At 32.8% G+C, this 21,133-nt stretch overlaps 4 protein-coding genes and 1 non-coding gene across 7 annotated transcripts; 2 read left to right on the top strand and 3 right to left on the bottom strand.

The window, feature by feature from the left end:
* Nucleotides 1–6,192: 6,192 nt before the first annotated feature.
* LOC142545923 (uncharacterized) lies at nucleotides 6,193–10,742 on the top strand. Its single transcript, XM_075653398.1, has 5 exons — nucleotides 6,193–6,794; nucleotides 6,890–8,049; nucleotides 9,493–9,906; nucleotides 10,073–10,314; nucleotides 10,413–10,742. Exons 1-5 carry the CDS (start codon nucleotides 6,640–6,642, stop codon nucleotides 10,674–10,676), a joined length of 2,235 nt encoding a protein of 744 aa, XP_075509513.1. The 5' UTR covers nucleotides 6,193–6,639; the 3' UTR covers nucleotides 10,677–10,742.
* A 1,014-nt stretch (nucleotides 10,743–11,756) lies between these two features.
* TRNAL-CAG (transfer RNA leucine (anticodon CAG)) lies at nucleotides 11,757–11,836 on the bottom strand. Its single transcript has one exon. It is a non-coding gene; the product is annotated as a tRNA-Leu (tRNA).
* A 541-nt stretch (nucleotides 11,837–12,377) lies between these two features.
* LOC142515374 (protein FEZ-like) lies at nucleotides 12,378–14,355 on the bottom strand. The gene is made up of 3 exons (XM_075619797.1): nucleotides 13,942–14,355; nucleotides 13,214–13,518; nucleotides 12,378–13,068 (listed from the first exon to the last, which is right to left on the bottom strand). The coding sequence occupies exons 1-3, from the start codon at nucleotides 14,126–14,128 to the stop codon at nucleotides 12,481–12,483; spliced, it is 1,080 nt and encodes a 359-aa protein (XP_075475912.1). The 5' UTR covers nucleotides 14,129–14,355; the 3' UTR covers nucleotides 12,378–12,480.
* Nucleotides 14,356–16,978: 2,623 nt separating this feature from the next.
* On the top strand, nucleotides 16,979–17,463 carry LOC142539501 (non-specific lipid-transfer protein 1-like). Its single transcript, XM_075645414.1, has 2 exons — nucleotides 16,979–17,316; nucleotides 17,454–17,463. Exons 1-2 carry the CDS (start codon nucleotides 16,979–16,981, stop codon nucleotides 17,461–17,463), a joined length of 348 nt encoding a protein of 115 aa, XP_075501529.1.
* A 283-nt stretch (nucleotides 17,464–17,746) lies between these two features.
* LOC142545742 (protein IRON-RELATED TRANSCRIPTION FACTOR 3-like) lies at nucleotides 17,747–19,998 on the bottom strand. Of its 3 annotated transcripts, none has more exons than XM_075653211.1 (4): nucleotides 19,497–19,998; nucleotides 18,878–18,996; nucleotides 18,595–18,722; nucleotides 17,747–18,453 (listed from the first exon to the last, which is right to left on the bottom strand). In XM_075653211.1, exons 1-4 carry the CDS (start codon nucleotides 19,499–19,501, stop codon nucleotides 18,070–18,072), a joined length of 636 nt encoding a protein of 211 aa, XP_075509326.1. In that variant the 5' UTR covers nucleotides 19,502–19,998; the 3' UTR covers nucleotides 17,747–18,069. The 3 variants fall into 3 exon arrangements, with proteins under 3 accessions (XP_075509326.1, XP_075509402.1, XP_075509246.1); XM_075653287.1 differs by having other exon boundaries at nucleotides 19,679–19,998; XM_075653131.1 differs by having other exon boundaries at nucleotides 17,748–18,453; nucleotides 19,516–19,994.
* Between the last annotated feature and the right edge of the window lie 1,135 nt (nucleotides 19,999–21,133).

Here is a 21,133-nt window from a genome sequence, read left to right as displayed (position 1 = left end):
CAGCATCGGACTCTCTAAAGTCAGCTTTATATCAGTTGCACTTTCTTTTGATTTATTTCATCCTATCCACGTGGTATTATCTCGTAATGAGATGGATGGCTAAGATTTGTCAATGCATATATATGACCCACTTTTTTTTTTGAAATTGTACGTGTGACAATATGTTATCCGTTGAAATGAAGTGAGAATAGTACCCACATAAGTAGAATCTCGTTAACCTTGTTATATGATGTATTAGTAGCGAAACCGCGTCCTATTTAATGTTTACTTTAATTTGCATCACCATCCGAAACCCTAATTTAATTAGGGCCTCTCTTTTGCATTAATAATATGGTTTTATATATCTAAACTATATTACTTATAACTAGATATGATTTCTAAGTAAAGTGTGTGTGGATATAATAAATAGCATTATGACAAAAAGTTAAACATACAAATTACTTAAATTAATTCATTTTATCTAACAAATCATTCATTCTCTCTGATTATCATACATATATAACTTCATCTTTTCATTTTGATTCAAGTTTTACAATAATTAACTTTTTAAAAAGACGTTTGACTCAAGTTTTACAATAATTAACTTTTTAAAAAACAATTATACTTGTCTTTGAATTTATTATCACATCATTCGTCATCTTATTTTACGAGAAAATCAGTACATTACTAAGAATTAGATTATTTTGATTAATATTATAAAACATATACTTTAAAAAATATATGATAATTAAATTATACTCGTGGCCCTAGTATTCTCTCTATTGACAGACTTGGGGTGGTAATATAACAAATGACTGAGTTATTATAATTAAATACTCATTGACTGCCTTGACCTTCCATTTTAATTGGGGAATTGTTTTCAAGAAATAACTCTTCTCTTCCAAATGGAGTATTGTATAAATTGTGACAGTCTGCAGATTCTTGAAGATGAGGTTGCTGAGATGATTTCTATATACTAATTAATTATTAATTTTATGGAATATTTAATGTTAAACAATTTTTGAATCAACCAGAAACGAATCAATTTATATAGTTATTTGTGGCAAAGTTATTACATCAAAACCTATTTATAAATAATTAGATAATCAAAATAAAAATTCAAGCCACTACACAAAACAAAATTTACTTTTTACCCTATCAAATATTACATTTATCTTCTTTAAAAATTATACACAAAATTGTTGAGGGTGTGGTGGCAGCTACGATGAACCATCTCATGAATTTGATCATGCTATATATTGTACTTTCCTTTTCCATGAATGTAGCATGTGGCGTAATAAATGAGAAATTATGGAGGTGGGGGACCTTCCTTAATTTCTTCGAGTTGGAAATTAATTACAAACCCTTCGTCTCTGTGCGTAATAATTAATTAATAAAAAATATTGATTATGGGATTATTGCAAACCCTAAAAAAGTTGGCCAGATATTCAATCTCAGGAAAAAAAGGTTGCTTATTCAAGGGACAGAAGCGGTGCAATAAATCATGGCCGCATGGGGTTGTTGTGATAAAGATAATTGTACCATTATTACTTCAACGATTAATTAATTGCTGGATCCCCTTTCAATTTAGATCTACCCCTTCATTTATTTTTATAGACGACGTGTTGCAAAAATACTCTCATTTTTACATTCACTATTTATAATAATTATGGTAATAATTCAGAATTAGCACTTTTGACGTTCCTCAATTTTTAATAATAGTGGTACTTTTTAGAATAATTATATTATTGTTTTTGATTTTTTTAAATGTTGTGCTGATGTTATCGACGTGGTGTTGATTTGATATTCACGCTGTGCTCACAAGTGTGCAATGTCATTGCATGTTAATATCCGTGATAAAACAGGACTAAAAATGCAACAATTTAAAGAAATATGAATGAAACTCGGATTTTACAACATTTAGTATTACAAAGGGAAGAATGACGTGATTAACTTGCAATTTTTCCTAAATATTGGAACTTTCTAAAGCATCAAATTAGAAAAACTTTATAAAACGACACTGTCTATAAAATTATCTTAAAAATTTAATGCAGTGAACAAAACATGTCAAGTGATCATCATATAGCTGCTATTTTATTGATCAAGATAAAACTATTGGATCTGAAATTCGAATCTGAAACTTTCACATATCTTGAGATTAAAGCTAGGTTATGAATGAGACCAAAACAATAATAAATTTTATTTTTTAAAAATAAAATATATTAAATTGAAATTAAAAGTCATGCATTAATTTTGCGGTCCATGCATGCTTGATGTGCCGAGTGATCTAACTTTCAATGTTGCCTCATTATTTATCTTTATGAATTTTAATTGTATCTGGAAAATAAACTTGTGTGAGACGGTCTCATGAGTCGTATTTTGTGAGATAGATTTCTTATTTGGGTCATCAATGAAAAAATATTATTTTTCATGCCAAGGGTATTACTTTTTATTGTGAATCTCGGTAGGATTGACCCCTCTCATAGATAAATATTCGTAAGACCATCTCACGAGAGACCAACTTGTATCTGAGAAGCATGTGCTTAAAATTTCGATTAAAACACATATTTCTACCGTTCTTGGTTCATTCCATGTTACCCTCACTAGCTGGTCTTTGTATTTTTCCCAATTTTCTCTCCTTAATTTGTTATATTTCCTCTATTAAGCGTGATTCTAACAAAATAGGTTTTGCCACTTCAATAAAAAATACATGTCACTGTTTTTATTAAAAGAATATAATATTTGTTGTTCAAATTATGTTCTTCCTTACCGATAGAAGTCATACAAAATTAATTTTATAATGCAAATTACTAAGTTTCGTCCCCACTGGTTGAATTTGCTGCATGGAACATGGCCGGCTAGTCGGCAGCATTAGGATTCAAACCCAAATAATTCAGATTTCACCATTTAAAAATTATAATTCCATTAATTGATGAGTAAAGATTTCAGCAACAAAAAATATCTTAACAAAATCATTTGTGACCAGGTCAACCAAACAAATTAAGGAGACATGCAGACAATTAGCAGCTGGTTTAATGGTAAGATATTACAGTAAACTAGATCTAATGACGGTTCCGAAAACGACGATTCTGATTCCTACTTAACGTGAAACCCTAACCAAACTGCTTGGATACTGTTCCAAATCGAACCGATTTGAAATCAAATTATTATTTTAAATTTAAAGCCGAAATAAACAAGTAATGATGCTATATGTGAGGTATTGAAACCAAGTACTCTATAATTATACTATAAAATAATATTAATATTTAGTTTTATTTAAATTATTATTTTAAATTTAAGGGTCCGATTATTGGGCTTCTGATTTCTGAAGCCTACTTCAAAAAAATAAAAATGAGATTTTCTACTCTTGAAGCCCAGCTGAACAAATTGCCCAATGAAGTCCAAAGCAAGCCTCCTATTCCTTGACGAGTAGTTGCCTATTGGATTGGGACCATAGCACTTTAAAAGCCTTATTTTATTACAAAAGAAATATATATATATATATATATATATATAGGAAATATGAAATTTTTAATATCAAATCTTAAGCATGTGGTTCTTCATTTTCGATTATCTATTAAATGGGATTTAAAATATATGTATAGTGAATCCGGGGATGTTAGAACCAACCAACAAACAAGCCGAGAATTCACATAGTCTAGACTAATAGTTAGAATTTATTTTCTTTCAATTTTTTTTATTTAGTAGTCATCAATGAAATAAATATATTCAAGAGTTAAAAGGAACTCAGTTGAAATTGTGTGTGTGTGTGTTTTTTTATATAGATTGATGGGATTAATTAAAATAAATAAGTATAGTGTATTTGTAAAGTAAGTTTGTGGAAATTTCTAGATCATTTTGTATCTTTTTCAACAGAATAATTTATAAACTTTAATGATTTTATCAAATAAAAAAGGTAAATTTTTTTCAGACTTTATGTTTTAGTATAAAAAAATGCTGAAAATGCAGTATGCTTTTGTGTGATTTTTGTATGACGGAAATCCTTCATTGGGAATATTTTTAGGGTTTTTTTATTAAAAAAAATTGAATAAATAGATTTTGATTTTGATTTTGAGTTTATGCTATCCTGAGGATATTTATTATAATCGTTGATTTTTTTATTTTTTTTTAAATGAATAATCGTTGATATAATAATAACTATGTACTCATGTGGAGTTACCTAAATTTTGTAGTCATCTGTATCATCATTAAATAAGAATATGTGACTTTTATTAGCTATCTTTATCACCAAATATCAATTGTCTAAAATAACCTCCCTTTAATTTTGCAATTATGTGTATTTTTTAAAATTATGCATAATTTATTAATTATTATTTTTAATTTTGTGTAATTTTTAATTATGTTTTAAAATTTAATTACGTATAACCGTATTTTTTAATTATTTTATTTTTCAAAAATCAAATTATTAAACTGAATAAAAAAAATCATATTTCAACATTATCTCATCACTATAAGAAAGTTATTAACATAAACATGAATCTCACGAAATTCCTCACACCATTAAACATGCCTTTATATATGTCGTTCACACACAAACACACATGTATATATGTGCCAAATATTGTTAAATTTTTGTAATAATAAAATTTATTATTATATATATCTCTTAAAAAACTTTAACTGGTATATATATTAAATAAAATACAAGTTTAAAATTTATTAAATTTTATATAAAAATATAATATTTCAGTGCGTGTGGTAAGTGGAATGATTCCTAATTTTTTGTGAACCAAGTGCCATCTTGCCGAAGAAGAAAACCATGTTTCCATTCCATTTTGTTGACTTTAATCGGTCATGCAATCCGGCGGTCCCCTCGCGTTCCGTTATTTTCTTTGTAGTTTTCTGAAATGTTCCAAGTTATTGTGTTGTTTTTTAAAAGTGTATTTGAGAAGTTGAAAAGTGTAAAATTACCAAAGAACATTGATTCATTCTCGTATTAATATGAAGTTGTATGCAATTTAGTCAACGGAAATATATAAGTTAGTGTTTCTTGTTATGATAAATATATGATTATGTCAATAATCCGATTAATATAATGTTTATTTGATTTTTTTTTTATAATCGTTTTTGATAGAGATGTCAATGGAGCGGGTATGGGCGGGTTTGTTTATCATAACATGTAAACACAACTTATATATTTTCTTAGACTAAGTTACATATATGTTTCATATTAATAAGAGAATGAAAAATATATTCTTTCCAATTGAGAACAATTAGGTTAATACTTTTTACTTCAAAAAAATAATATACGCAAAAATTATTTGAAAATATTATAAAACATGAATAAAAAAATCAAATAATTTAAGATATTATTTAATATATTTTATTTGATGAATGATATATCACTAATTATCTTTATTAATGGAAACTTTTTTACTCGATTTATTAATTTTTTTATATAAAAAATTAATAATATTCATACCAAAATAATTTTGGTAATTGAAAATAACTTACATATGAATTAATAATAAGTTACATTCTGCAATAAAAATTACAATCTTAATTTTATCAATACAAACTAAAAATAAAATTATTTCTCACAGATAAATGATAAAATTATAATCAGTCATTTAATCATAATTTCAATCATAAAATTAATCAATCAAATTAATCATATTATTATTTATCCATTATTATTATACATCTAAAATTATTTTAATAGTCGATTTATACACATATAATTATGCCTCACCAATTAAACCCAAAGTAGGTGTCTTGTGATGACTCATATAAAAGATCCGTATCATAAAATACGATCCGTGAGATCGTCTCACACAAATTTTTACCTTAAACCCAATTATAGTAACCCAATCGGAAAACGTTGGTTTCATTTATAAACTTTATTGTACAATTCAAACATACAAAGATTATGACAAATGGAACCATTGTGTTTTTCTTTTTATAAACAGTCTCCCGTATATTGAAATTCGAAGACGACTATTTAAAAATAATAAATAAATAAACATACTAAAATCTTTTTTTAAAAAATTATGACAAACCAGAAATACGACCATTCCACCATGGGAATCCAATCGAAAATCTTACCCTGACTTTATTTAACTGATATAACCCAAAATAATAATTTCTTACATGTAAATTAAAATCCCAAAATTAATCCGACCAATTTTTTTATATATATAAATCGTCACAGACTTAAATGGATGTGGAAATTGGAATCAATTTGAACAATTATGGAGTGGAAGAATACAACCTCCACCTTCTCATTTCTCCTCCCACGCGTGCTCAAATTTCTCATTTAGTCCTCAGGAAAACGCTTATTTACAATTACACCCTGTCTCTGCCTCCCAAACGGCACATACCGACCAACCTATCCAGAGCTCTCACAGAAACACACTTCTTGTTCATTCGTGTCTGATGAAGATGCAAATGTAGAGTAACAGTCTCTCTTTAATTCTTGCTTGAAAATCTCATTTCTCCGTAGATTTCTCCCATTTGTTCGGATTTAAGTGCCGGATATTTGGTTCTAATCTAGGCGAGGAGTCTCCTTTTTACTCGTTCAAACCCCATTTATGGTTTTGAAATATTCAAAGAGGACGTTAGATTCGAAACACCTGCATTTCCCATGTTTTTCTTCGTTTTTGACTGAATTTACGGCACCTTCAATTTTACGGGTTCCTCATGAAAAGGAAAAAAAAGGTCTTCTCTATTCTGAACATGGGTTCTGTGATTAAGTTGGTGAGCCAAAGATTGGTTCCTTTTGCATATGCGTTCTTGTTCTCTGTTTCCATGTGTCTGCTCCCACTCTTCAACTTTGTCTCTGCTTTTTTCTTCAGGTGAGAAGAACTTTTAACGCCTTTTTTCTGTTTATTTAGCTCCATTATTTGATAATTTGTTAGTTTCTGATATGTTTTTTTTAATCGAAATCCAGGCTGCATAGAGATGAGAGTTCCGTGGACAAGAATGGTGAAGAAATAGAATTTCTTGAAGCAGAGACAGAGTTGTCGTCCGAGTGTATCGCCGAGAAAGATGTTACCCAGTTTATAGGATTTGATGGTGATGATGGAGAAGAGAAAGAAGAGGTATTTCTGAAATTCAAGTTTCCAACTTTTGAAGAATTTCGTAGAATTCATGTAAAACCAGACAATTTATCGACTTCTGAAGTGTCCTCTTTTCGAAGTACTAGTAAATATGATTTCACGTCTGGTGAAAAATCCGCCAGCGCTTTTATATATGAACTGGGGACTTTTCCTGTGGAAGAAATTAATGGAAACAGAAAATGCGAATCGGGGAAATCGGGACAAGATTATAATGAAATTTCGGTATGCAACGGAGAAGGAAACGATAATACTGAGGCAGAGGAATCAGTGGAGAAGTTGGAGGAAACCGTTCATTCGGGTGAAGAAGATGCCAAATTCGAGGAAAACCAAGATTTTCTTGATGAACCGCAGTGTTTTTCTGAGAAAATTTCCATGTGTAGTGGCTCGGATTCGGATTCAATCGAAGTCAATCATATTCCTTCCGCAATCGACAGTTCAGTGTATTCACACGGAGATGCTTTCATGTCTGATGAAGATTTTGGGCTAGAATCAATGCAAGAATCATCTTCGGGCTTCTACGAAGACGTGGAATCATCAAAACATCTCCATGGCGGCGATGAAATGGATACTTTGAACGAAGATCACGATCAATCAAAAGAACTTGATGGTTTGCACAATGCCGACGAATTTAACACAGATTTCTTATCCGAGGAAGATTTCACAGGCGCTGGATTTCTTACCAATTATGAAAAAACAGAGACCAAGGATTCAGCAATGACCGATTCCGCAGATGAACTGGAATCATTGTGGGAACATCAAGATTTGATAGACCATTTGAAAATGGAGCTTAAGAAGGTGAGGGACACAGGTTTGCCCACCATTTTAGAAGAATCTGAGTTTCCTAAGATAATGGAGGATTTGAAGCCATGGAAGATTGATGAAAAATCCCAGCGTGGAGATGGAATGGGTGAGCTTCACAAATTCTACAAGAGATACAGAGAAAAAATGCGCAAATTGGATATCTTGAATTACCAGAAGATGTACGCAATGGGTTAGTCCACATTTCCATTCTTCCTTTCACTCATCATTCCGGTACTCGTTGGCAAATATATTTAAAATTAAACTAGCTACCGAATTCGATACGAAGTCGAACATAAAATGAGTTTTAAGTCTGCTAAAAAATTTCAATCTACAACTAGAAGATTAAAAAGACCAGTATTCGACTGGAATCTACCTTCTCGATTACTCTTTTATTTTTATCTTTAAAATTTTAATCATCCCATATGATCTTGAAATACAAAACTTTCAATTCTAAAAACCTAAATTTTCCAACGAGTTAATTGATGACCTACCACCAGTAATTATTTTAAGCCCAACCAATCACCAGTAGGATAGATCTACACTGCATTGATTATTGAAAATTAATATTTCTTATTATAACTTTTTTCATTTGAACATATTTTAGTTGGTGTGCCAAGAGACCTTTCATTCTTTAATCATATTTTTTAATTAATAATTGTTCAAGTTTTTTTATATGTTTTATTAATTATTTATTAGCACTATTACTAAATTAATAATCCGTGGGTGTTTTTAGAGGACCCATAAGATCTTGTCCGTGGGGTTCTCCAAAAACAGAAATAACATGGGACTTGGTCTGGTACAAGGCACGATGAGGATGAGTCGGTGGTGTTGCGCCATTTTATGTGTGCATTTAATTCGTGTATTTAATTAATTGGGGCATTAAAAGTCTTTTTGACTAAACTAGACGATCCTTTCCCAACAGAATGACCAAACTAGCTAGTGACATAATATAGTATTTGTTAATTGTCCAACGTCGGTTGGATAAATAACCTGGTAGTTGTATATATGGGCTTGGACAATCCTCCCCTTTTGAGCTAGCTTTTGGGGTTGAGTTAGGTCCAAGTTCCAATCTTAACGGTATTTATATTTTACCGACATATATAAAATGCAAAATATAAAAATAAATTATTTTCCAATTACTCAAATATTGTACTACCATTCTAAAAAAAAAAAAAAAAAAATTGTTCGGTGCTACGATGCAAGAGTGTGGCATCATGATTTAAAAGAATTTATTAGGAATTCAAAAGCAAATGGCTTGAAAAACGAGCCTATGCATTTGTGGTCGTTGTAATTTATGAGGTTTCATTCGGGTCAACTTAATTTATTGATCGACCTTGTCACAAATTTATTTCCTTTTGTCCTAGAGCAAAATTCAAAGTAAAGTGTAGGTCTTAAGATATCTCACTCCCTCCGACTTATATTTTTTTCTTTGTTTCGCTTGTTTCACATTTAGTAGCATTATTTTTCAGTTTTAATTTGGGATTTTATCAAATGTTTGTTCATCTTTTCTGAATATATATATATATATACTCAGTAATCATAAAAATAAGAATCTTATCAATAATAATAGGTAAACCATAACCTATATCTTGGACAACCCTCATGCATCATTTGTGTGCAACATGCATGGCAGGTCTACTGCAGCTAAAGGTTCCCCTCCAATCTACGGCAAACAAGAAACCTTCGGTGCCAACACTAAAATCCTTGGTTTCGCAAAATCTTTGGATGTCGAAACATAAAATCCACGGAAGCGATCCCAAGAAGAAGTTTATAGATGAATTGGAAGGTGACGTTGAAGTAGTATACGTGGGACAGATGTGTGCTTCGTGGGAGATGTTGTATTGGCAGTACGAGAAAGCCTTGGATTTATGGGATTCAGACCCCCGTGGGATCAATAGATACAATGAAGTTGCTGGGGAGTTCCAACAGTTTCAAGTGCTCATGCAACGGTTCACAGAAGACGAGCAATTTCAAGGGCCAAGGGTTCAAAATTATGCGAAAACTAGGTGTGTTCTTCGCAATCTTCTTCAAGTTCCAGTTATTAGAGGTAAGAATTTGTTCCCTCAGTTTTGAGTGCATGAATCGATAGAAGTTGTCATTGAGATCATATTAGAATATTAATATAAACGGGTTTAGTGATTCGCAATAGTAGAGAAGTTTTGCTTTGTAGTTTTACGGCATTTATATTGAAGCTAAAGGTGTACTTTTGGCAGTGGATAATATGAAGGACAAAAAGTGGAGGGTGTGGACCAAAGACAGAGATGAAAACGTTATTACCATCGAAACGTTAGTCGAAATTGTTGAAGAGTCGATTCGAATATTTTGGCGATTTGTTAAAGCTGATAAGGACTGCACCAGTGCTCCACCACCCAGTATGCACAACAAGATCGTTCCGCAGCTTCAGGATCCAGAAGACCTCAGCCTATCACTAGCTGTCCGAAAAATTCTTCGAAAGGTCCCTAAATTTTCCACTAACTTGTCGAAAGCTGTTTTAGATGTTAGGCTTTATTCTATTTGCTAATGCAAGTTTGTGGGTTTTCTATTGGAATTCAGAAGGAAAGAAAGCTGAAAGACATTTTGAGGAGCGAGAACTGCATTTTGAAGAAATTTCGACGGTGTAGGGACGATGGTGAAGACGAGTGGGATCAAGTTCTTTCGTTTTTCTGTCAAGTAGATATGAGATTAGTTTCTAGGGTTCTGAGGATGCCAAGAATAACAAGAGACCAGTTGATTTGGTGTCATGACAAACTAAACAGAATTAGTTTTGTGGATAGGAAGATGCGTGTAGAACCTGGCTTTTTGCTCTTCCCATGTTAGGATTTGGGATTTGTACATGTAACTTTGATAATATGTGCTAGAAAGTTTTGATTCACAGTTTTTTTTCCTAGCATGTTTGAATGCATTCTTTATTGCTATACAAAATCATTTTTATCTAAGTCTTATAAATAATAGACAATTTTTAACATTTTTAAAAAAATGTTCATTTGTATACAGTCCCACTCGTATAGTTTTAACATTTTCGCAAGAATGAGAATGGATACAGAGTACGTAATTAGTAGGAAGGCTCAATTGGACACAGAAGATTTCATAGAAACGCGTAGTACGTACTCGTTTATCTTACAATATGATCAAATTTATTTGAAAAATCTGGGGATCAATTACCTTAGAATAAGGTCAAGTTTGCAATAATTGAATACTTGATTTCGTATAGGTATTTCATAGATATGATCGGAGAGTAATTAGAAAAGGAAATGGGACAGCTGCCCTTTTTATGGGCTTAGTTTTGTTAGGCAAAGGGTCCCGTAGTGAGCTAATATAGAGGCGACCATTCATGGGTTTATCTTGTGTTTTTATCCAAAGCCTCACCATTCTTGCCTGCCATCTGAATGCTCACTTTCACGCATTCAATTGCTTCCGTTTAATATTTGATGTGTATCATTCTAACTATATTTTGGTTCGGTTTTATATTAAAATTAGAATCAAATCATATTATATCGATTTTATTAAATTTTAAAAGGAACCAAACCATTAATCTTTGTTGCTCCATTAGACCCCTAACTCCTAATTATGGCCACAATGATATTACAAGTTTAAAATCTAAAGCACGTATTTTAAAATTTTTACAAACTGCAAAATATTATTTTAAAATAAGAAGTTAAAAAGGTTTGGATAAATTATAGTAATTGGTCTTATACATGTCGATATGTTTAGTATTGTACGATCTTTGATAAATAATAACGAAAAATGTAATGATAAAAAAGAGTTGAAGAAAATAATAGAGATTACATGGGGTGGGTTGCTCGTGAACACTTTCTTTTATCCTTTGATTATTGTTATTTTGATTGGAATCGTCCCATTTATGAGCAAAAACATGTCTCAAGGTAATATGAGAGAATATGTCAAGAGTGGGATTTGAACCCACGCCCTTTCGGACCAGTACCTGAAACTGGCGCCTTAGACCGCTCGGCCATCTTGACTTTTGTTTAGAAGTTTTGGAATTATTAAATTTATTCCTTAATATAATTTTTTTTAGTAAACAGGATCTAGAATAAGATGAATTAAATTTTAAATAATGTTTTTTGATGGTATTATATATTTTATTATAGATTAAACGTTTATATATATAATAAATATTTGCAAATTCTTTTGCGTAAGGTCCAATGCACCCATGAAACCGAGAAAGAGTGAAATCAACTTCTACAAAATTATACAACCATGAATCAAGAATTGTTAAGTTGTTATGAATGCTAAAACAAATGAATTTAAGTAAAAATGATTGTGAAATTCAAGGAACAATTCCTATACGTACGCAGATTTGTTGATTGAGTGATTATCTTGGGAGAGTTACTTCCTTGCCTATTCATAAGCAGAGAATTTTTGTAGACGAGTTAATAATTTTAGCTCATGAAAAAGATCTTTATTGGTCAATATTTGACGGGTTTCTCAGATTTTATTTTTAGCCCAAACAAGCAAAAGCAAGCAAAGTTGAGGAAAATGAGAGAAAAGTGAGGTATGTTCCAAGTAAAATAATTCACTAGGAATAATAATGTATGATAAGGGATACTATTTACATATGCCATGCTAGGTTGCTCAAAGCAGAGCAGCAAATGAAGCCATCATCCTATACATAACACTTGTCATCACAATAAGCCGTGGAGGATGATATTTCACTAGGACAAGAAGGAGAATCCCACGTCTCCGCCGATTGAAAACTGAACGGAAATCCCATCGCTCGGATGTCTCCCCACGGGTTTTTCGGACTAAAACCCTTTCTCAGATCCGCTTGTTCATCTTCCAAGTCTATACTTTCTTGGATCACCTGCGAGGAGCCAAGTAGTGACGCGTTGAACTGCTGCTGTGGCCCGTCAAAGTCGATGCAGTCCGGAGTTTTGACGGGCTCGTTCATGAAACCGGAGGACGAACTGAAATTTTGTGGAGGGGAGAAAATGGGGAAGAAATCATTAGATGGTTTGGTGGTGGGGATAGGTTTGTAGAAGGGGGCGTAGAGTGCAGGGAAACTGGCGTGCTGTAGTCCATTTTCGGAGGGGGAAGAAGAGAGATTATCTGAACTGAAATGAGTTTGGTTTGTAGTTTGAGTGAATACATCGGGTGATGTGGTTTCGGTCAACGAAGGAGCCCATGAGTTGCAAAGAGCTCTGTGTGCCATCGAATTGATCTTCTTGAATATCCTGCATATTGCCCATGAATCCTGTATTCGTCGAACAGCAAAATAATCAGTATAAAATTCAGATATTTTTTGAGGATTGCACGTGACCAATTCATAAATAAATCGAGTAGACATGATCTTGGCCGAAACTTCTAAGCCTAATCTGTGTAAGCAACAAAAGACTTACATTTGCAGGAAGATTATTGTCCAAGATCTTCTTGGAAGGAGACACAGCGTCCGGGATGGATGGAAGTCGGAATTCATGCATCATCCAATCTGTTTTTATGCCTTTGGCAGCTCTACCCCTGTAGAACACCAAGGATTTCTTCAGACCTATGCATTTAGTTCCATCAGAAGAGTATATAGGCCTATCGGTTCCGGTTGCTTTCCAGAACCCTGATCCCGTGACACGGTTCGGCCTCGAGCTGTTCCTATATTTACGATCCCTTGGACAATAGAAGTACCATTCTTTCTCTCCTGTGGTTACCAGCTCTGTTTCATATCAAGAAAAGTTAAAACTTGTTACGTTTGATGATTGATAATGACGTCCAGAATATCAACATATATATAAAATAAATTATAGCAACAGGTAATTTGTTTGGTAATAAAAGCATATGATAAATAAAATAAATGTAACTGTAAGATGATTTTAACATCAACATTTTGTTCTTTAGATATTTAGCATTCAAGCCTATGAGTAAAGCTCACCATGCGTAACAAATATTGTTAGATTGAACTATATTCATATGAACATATATGTTTTGAGTTCCATTTACCAGTTTATGCTCAAGATTTGTGCAAAGTTATGAATCTATGATATGAAAGCCAAGAGGATGTAATGAGGGGATCCTCATTTGAGTAAGGGCAGTCTTCGATCAATTAAATTTTTGTGTTCGACAAATCGTACAGACTTACTTGGAAGATCCCATGGATCGTATTTGTATATATCAACTTGCTTAATAAGCTCGATAGGAAGGGGTCTCTGCTCGAGCTTCCTCTTGAGATAGAACCCGACAAGCTCTTCATCCGTGGGATGAAACCGGAATCCGGGCAACATAAGATCATCGATATTATTCTTGTCCAGATCATTGTTGTCATCCATGTTGGCTTGATTATTTACAATATGATCTCTATTTTTCAAGAAAGAGATCTGAAAAGTACGGAGGAAATGCTACTTGCTAGGACTAAATTTTCTTGGAGCAAAGCCCTCTCCTTAAAAGTGGAGGCAGAAGAACCCAAGTCAAGGCCATTGACTAGTAATGAAGCTTGCTCTTTGAGACTCCAGATTTGTGTTGTGTGGATGAAGCATATATCTTTTTCCTAATCCTCACGCCCTTAAATTGGATTCTTCCCTTCGTATCTTTATGTAACAATCAAAACTATATGACAAAACAACCTTCTCCTTCAATTAATATATGATCATGTAATTGTCATATGTTTGCAAAAAATTAGGAGGCCCAAGTTAAATAGTATATCAATCAATAAAATTTTCTCGATTTCATGCTCGATTTTAAAGCTTGTAAGTAAAGAATCCAATATTCCTTTGTCCTTCGAGATGATGCATGGATGTTGAATCAAATTCGTCTCATAAAATGTTTAAAAAACTTTTATTTCGGTGGGATCCTAGGCATATATCAGCTCGAACTGAATGTGAAAGCTTGAAATTGACGGTGTGGTTATAAGTTGAATTCTTGTTAAAATATTGAACAAATTGTGAATGCAGACGTTACAGATAATATTTATTTTGAGATTTGGTTCGTTTGATGCCGCTGGGGAAGTTAATAGACATTCTTGATTTACTAATAGTTGGTTCATGAATTTGAATGAAACAATTGATTGAGAGACAATTAACTATATTAACTGATCGATCGTTCATATAATATATTGTTGATGGGATCTTGGAAACAAAATAACTTTTATTGGTGAACATCAATCACTAATTAGATTCCGTCATGGCAATTACACTATTTTATTGAATTGTAGACGATGTTTATTACAATTAAATTTTGAATATGAGATTTTATCTAAAACTTAAAAACTTGATAACAGATAAACTATAAGTCATCGATATTTTATATTATCTCTTCTTTCAATATAAAAACATTTGAATTATTTGATAACGTAAAAAAATAAATATTAAAAACAAACTGAAATAATGGAAGGATTCTATACTTTTATTAATATAAAACAACTTACAAAATATTATGGATATTTGACGTTTGGTATGAATACGGTGCCTAAATCTCAATTCTTATTCACATTTATCCACACCAAAAAATATTATCTTTGAACGTCATGTCAACATGTATAGGAATATACAACTATACTCGAAAATCTTGTCAACAAATGCCACACGCCTAACACACCAATTGGGTGGTCATTCTCATTATTAGAGCATACATCAAATTTTGATTGATTATTTATCCGCTTACGTAGCTCAATATTTGTAAATAAAGGTAAAATTTTTTTAAAAAAAAATAGACGAAAACCGAAAGATTTAGTGAAATTTTCCTGATAAATTTGAGAAAAACTCGTGATTCCAACATCATAATATATAATAAAGAAGAATATGAAATTATCTTCTTCTTCTTCTTTGTTAGAGACTAATATTTCTTAATTTTATTACATCAACTTGTGAAAGCACATGTATTTGTTTATTAATGCTCTAGTTCTTACATGAAAATGGATTGAACAAGAAAATCACCAAGTTAGCTGGTTTCCGAATCAAAAAGATCATCGAAGTAACAAATAAAATTGAAGTCTGTGAATTTTAAAATTCAATAAATTGAAGAATTCGCGGAGTCAGGATTGCCTAATAGAAAATGAGCCATGCTTTCCCTTCCTTTTTTGGTGTAGAGGTGCGTGTCAAGAAATGATGAATATCCCACATCGGATCATATTCGTTGTAAAGACAATTAATATTGGGAAATGTGAAACAACGATATCGCCGAGCTCTGTAACGCGAGCTTGTTACCTGAGTAGGGGCAATAGGTTGATTGAACAATTTGGGCTTGCCCATATGTCTGGTCCATGGCACGCACTGCTCGGCCCACCCGTTCCAAGCAGTGAGTTGATCAACGTGTCCCATTCGAAAGTGTTGGTCACGATGCTCCTAGAGCGGAGGGCAATGCGTTAGGCTGGCTTCACAGAGCAGCGACTACCTCCCGCTCATTGCAGTGGAAGGATAATGGGCCGGCGCATGCTTGGGCCGTATGGATAGATGTGACTGGTTTCAATTGGACAATCAATCTTTTTGTTTTTGAATTTTCCAAATAAAAAAAGCCCAATTATAATAGTGTTTACGTGGCAAGGCATATCGAATGCACCATCTATGTTATAATTATCTATCTTTCCGATGGCAAAATATCGTACGTAAACAAAATTTAAATCTCTCTCTAGTTTCTACCTACTAACAACAAATGAATGTTCAAATGGTCTTCTGCTGTTAAATAAATAATTTGTAGGATTTAATATAATTTTGAATCATGGTAATTATTTAATTACATATGTGTTTTCGCTTAATGTAAAGAAAGATATTTTCGATAGATAAAATTTGATTTACCTATTGAAAGATATTATCAAACTTTTATGTGGAGTTTTTTAGAAAAAAAGCTGGTAGATTTATCAGAAACTAAAATACAAGAATACTGAAATAAGTGAATATATATATATATATATATATATATATATATATATATATCATATTGATCAAATCTGCTGCTAACTAAATCCTCCCCACCCCCACACCTCTCCGCAATTATAAAACTTACCTAAATACAGTAACTAAAGGACAATTACATTCAATCAATAATCCAAAATATCAACCACTTCCCATGTCGTCATCATTTAGACCACATTTGTCATTTCTCACACATTCGCGCCTATAAATTCACACACCCACCGTAACCCATGCAATTCATTCCAGTTTCATCATATAAGTAATCGATTAAACATGAAAGGAATGTTCGGGGTGATATTGCTTGTGGTTCTTGCGGTGGTCTCAGTGGCGGTGTGGCCAGGGGAGGCCATTTCTTGCGGCGACGTGCAGGGCTCACTTTCTCCATGCTTGGGGTACCTGACTTCTGGCGGGGACCCCTCGTCTCAGTGCTGTAGCGGAGTGTCAAGCTTGAGCAACAGTCTTCAGTCTCAGCAGGATAGGCAGACGGCGTGCTACTGCATCAAGTCCGCCGCCTCCAGCTACTCTGTGAGGCCGGATGCCGCTGCCAACCTCCCCGGAAGATGTGGTGTTTCCGTTGGATATTCCATTTCTCCCGGCGTAGACTGCAGCACGTGAGCATTCAATTTCTCAGCGATGCAAAATTGCTATAGCCTCTTACATGCACGCACATGATGACACGCCTTTATTTAGATATTCGCACAATTATTTTTGCATTATCCTAATCTTTTATATTTTGAATTTGGCGCAGGGTTTCTTGAGCTGAGATATTGAGCATGATACTATAGGAATAAATAAAATAATGAGGAGGCTTTGTCATCAAATCTCTCCCCATTGTAATATATATTGTGCCCTCGGCTTTTGTATGGAATAAAAATATTCTTATTTACCTTCTTTTTACGATGTTTATCATTCAAAGTTATCTAATGCATGCACAAAACGTTAATAAATTTTGTGCTATAAGTACAGATATGTCATCATTCAAATTTTATAGACAAAACTCATTCAGATTCGTATATCAAACTTTATCAACTCGCTTATAAAGTATCCAATTAACTTGCAAGAAGAATCCACCATGTAATATAACCTCAAGAAAGTCGAGTCTAACAAATTTCATGTGTAATTTTTTGAATGATTACATAAATGTGTAACAAAGCGTTCAAGAGAGTGAACTAACTCATCAGTTGGAATCTCCGACACTTTGGAAACTTCTATATTTACTTTGGTATGAAGTATGAACTCAACAAGAACGGATTCAATATGTGAATCTTCATCATCAAGCGAGCTCATGTTCTAAATCAAGAGATATCCAAGCCAGTCTCGATTTACTCTACCATTTTGGTTCCTACAGCTGGCCGAAACAACTGTCAAATATCCTCCGACACATTTGCCTGTTTGGTAAGAGTATGCAGCGGCCATGAGTCGGAAGATGATGGGTAACGGGGTTGTGGCCTGCTCACACTCGAAACCATGCTTGTATTAGTCTCAGAGTAGGGGCTGGGATATAATTGGGAGTCAGTACGAAGTGGCATGACATATATGGGACCTAAAACCGTGGTCGAATCCGATGAATTATGAAGTAAAGGCATTGCAACTTGATCTTCTGATGCTGGTGTCAGACCATTGCTCTGAGGCCGTGAATAATCAGAGTTTGAGCTATTCTCCCTCTCGTCTATTTCACTCTGCAGTTTCTTGATCTGAGCATCTAGAGCAGAATTCTCCTCTAGGAGTTCATTTTTCTCAATTGTAACCTATCCATAGAATTAAAAATCATGAATCCCTTATATATCTTTTCATAGGACAGTGGTAAATTCCATTTACATAATGCTGTTAACTGTAAAAAAACAAGCACACTTAATCTCCAATATGAAAAGTTGCAAATTAGAACATACATAATTAGATTCGGACAAGAGCGCGTCATTTTCCTTTTTCAGGTGGTCAACCTGAGCCAGCAATTCTCCTAGAAGCCGGACGGTCTCTCTCAACATGGAGGCTTTCCCATTACTTGGATGATTCAGATCTGTAAATATAATTTCCATGCATTATAAACATGTATCAAACAAGAAAAAACAGTTATATTGAGTCACTAAAAGAAGCTCACAAAGTAAACGCGAAAAAATGTTTGTCGATTATAAACGATAGCAGATTCTGAACTCAGGATTGCAGGAGCATTACCAAGAGCTTTGCTTAGATCCACGAATAAATCATTCATGTGGTCACGCTTCAGCTTTTCCCTTTCAGCTTTGTGATTTTTTCTTGGAACTTTATCCGGGTTCTTCTTTCTGGGGCACAACCTGCAGCATCAAGAATCGGTGCACTTGTAAGAACAAGGTAAGTTTATCACAACTTTACTAATTCCTCTACCAAAAATTGGAAAACAAAATAAGGAAACCAATCATGGACAGAGCCGAAACAGCATAGTATAGATAACATTTCCCATATACCTACACAAATCTTCGGTCTGGATTACTATAGCATATCAACAATTAAGCATGAAATTTAAATTATTTCATTTGACTAAACGTTATATGCACATATCTTTGTTCTCAGAGGAAAGCTCGTTATCAGCTAAAGAAGAAGAACACATGAATGAATTCAATGTCAATCATCTTATAAATTGCAATGTAGCATAAAGCCATAAATTTTCTTCAGTTTTCATAATTTCGATCAACAAGACCAATCATATAAAAACTATCTCCAGCAATTCTTAACCTATAAAACAAGTTTAATGGGGAAAAAAAAACCCATAAAAATGCACGAACAGAATATTCATCTACAACAGAGCTCCGGTCACCTCATGCGCGTAAACGAACCTTGTTGTTACATTGACTCGATCACTGACGGAATCGCCAGTAGAATCCATTATCTGAACCTTTAATTCCAATCACACAAATCATCAACCAAAAAGAAAACAAACAAATCTTCGACAGTCAACAAAAGAAAATTCCATTTTGCAACAGATAACTAAGAAAATACATAGAAATTCCTCTGAAATTACTCAAACGGGGAACCGAATTCGGTAATTAATAAATTATACGAAGGAATGTGGGCGCTTGTTAAATTGCATGAGTGGGCGTGTGGCCGGCGTCTTCCCCGAATGGGGATGGCGTGAGTCAGCCACGAGGCGTATATCAGTCAAATTACTTAATGCCCTCTGCAATTTGAAGTATTTACACCTCTACAACTTGGTACTCACCGATAATTGAGACAAATAATGAGGGTAAATATGTCTGTTCGAAATGTTCTGACAAAACGATATCGTCTCGGGGTTGCTTCGGATGAGCCCCGGAACCTCGAGGCACGTGTACAGTCAACTTTGGGACTCCGCCAGTATGCATTCAAACATGAGACAAAAAAATTTACGATACATTTTTCTCTTAAATTAGTAATAATAAATTTATATATTTAATTGAAGATTTAAAAATACACCCCAATAAATAAATAAATTACTGAAACACTTGCATGGGAGCACGTGAACAGTCAACTTCTAGGACCCCACTTTTGGAACTAAAACATACAGGCATTTTGAGAATCATTTCTAATGGGTATTTTAAGTATAATTAAAATTTTTGTGGAAGACGAGTTAATTGTGTTAATTGTGTGAGAGATATTTTTTACCCGATTTAATTCATTAAAAAACATTATTTTTTACGTCAAAAATATTATTTTTCATGGTAAATATGAATCAGATCGATACATCTTACATATATAAATTTGTGAGATTGTTTAATAAGACATCTATTTTTAAGCATTTATTTAGTTTTTTTAGTGTGTATATATATATATATATATATATATATTCATTCTTATGAGTACAAAACCAGACATCACATAGCAGCCAATATAAAATACATATTACAAACTATTCTTTAGAACAAAAACAAATGGAATTCAATCATTATAAGCTTTCTACGTCGGATCTCTGTATCGAAACCGTATATCTTTGCCGGTCAAACTCTTTTCAACTAATAAATTTTAAATAAAAAATTTTATTGGACGATCAATTTTTCGAGATATTATATATTTGGATCATTAATAAAAAAATTTATTTTTTATATGAAAATATTATTTATTATTATTAATATGAACAATATTAATTTGTTTTATAAATAAAGATACGCGAAAATATATCACAAAAAACCTACTATAAATTATATTCCATCTCCTGCTATACAAGCAACTTCACTTCCGCTTGTGTTGTGGTACTACTTCAAATTTAGACAGAATATTTATTTATATTAGTAAAATATGCACATGTGTTGCATGTGTTATTATTATTTTTAATTTGATGAAATAATACTAAACAATCAACATTAAATTATTTTCAATTTAGAAGAGTTGTTCGATTTAAAATTGAAGTTTTACTTAGATTTTTTTCTATGTACAATATTGAGTGACTTGAAGATGTTTTTAGTATGATAAGAAAGGTAA

This window comes from Primulina tabacum, chromosome 1 (genome assembly GCF_025594145.1).
Source record: "Primulina tabacum isolate GXHZ01 chromosome 1, ASM2559414v2, whole genome shotgun sequence".
NCBI classification, from domain to species: Eukaryota; Viridiplantae; Streptophyta; class Magnoliopsida; order Lamiales; family Gesneriaceae; genus Primulina; species Primulina tabacum.
The sequence above is the reverse complement of the archived record's forward strand: the minus strand, read 5'-3'. Positions and strand labels throughout refer to the sequence as shown.

Bases quoted from the DNA above. Each gene is read 5' to 3' on its own strand.
- LOC142545923 (XM_075653398.1), top strand. From the start codon at position 6,640: ATGAAAAGGAAAAAAAAGGTCTTCTCTATTCTGAACATGGGTTCTGTG. The intron at 8,050-9,492 runs GTTAGTCCACAT...CATGCATGGCAG, and splicing joins CCAGAAGATGTACGCAATGG to GTCTACTGCAGCTAAAGGTT. The intron at 9,907-10,072 runs GTAAGAATTTGT...TACTTTTGGCAG, and splicing joins TCAAGTTCCAGTTATTAGAG to TGGATAATATGAAGGACAAA.
- LOC142515374 (XM_075619797.1), bottom strand. From the start codon at position 14,128: ATGGATGACAACAATGATCTGGACAAGAATAATATCGATGATCTTATG. The intron at 13,519-13,941 runs GTAAGTCTGTAC...GATATGAAACAG, and splicing joins CGATCCATGGGATCTTCCAA to AGCTGGTAACCACAGGAGAG. The intron at 13,069-13,213 runs GTAAGTCTTTTG...CGACGAATACAG, and splicing joins ACAATAATCTTCCTGCAAAT to GATTCATGGGCAATATGCAG.
- LOC142539501 (XM_075645414.1), top strand. From the start codon at position 16,979: ATGAAAGGAATGTTCGGGGTGATATTGCTTGTGGTTCTTGCGGTGGTC.
- LOC142545742 (XM_075653131.1), bottom strand. From the start codon at position 19,565: ATGGATTCTACTGGCGATTCCGTCAGTGATCGAGTCAATGTAACAACA. The intron at 18,997-19,515 runs GTTCGTTTACGC...TTGATGCTGCAG, and splicing joins CGAGTCAATGTAACAACAAG to GTTGTGCCCCAGAAAGAAGA. The intron at 18,454-18,594 runs GTATGTTCTAAT...TTCTATGGATAG, and splicing joins TCTTGTCCGAATCTAATTAT to GTTACAATTGAGAAAAATGA.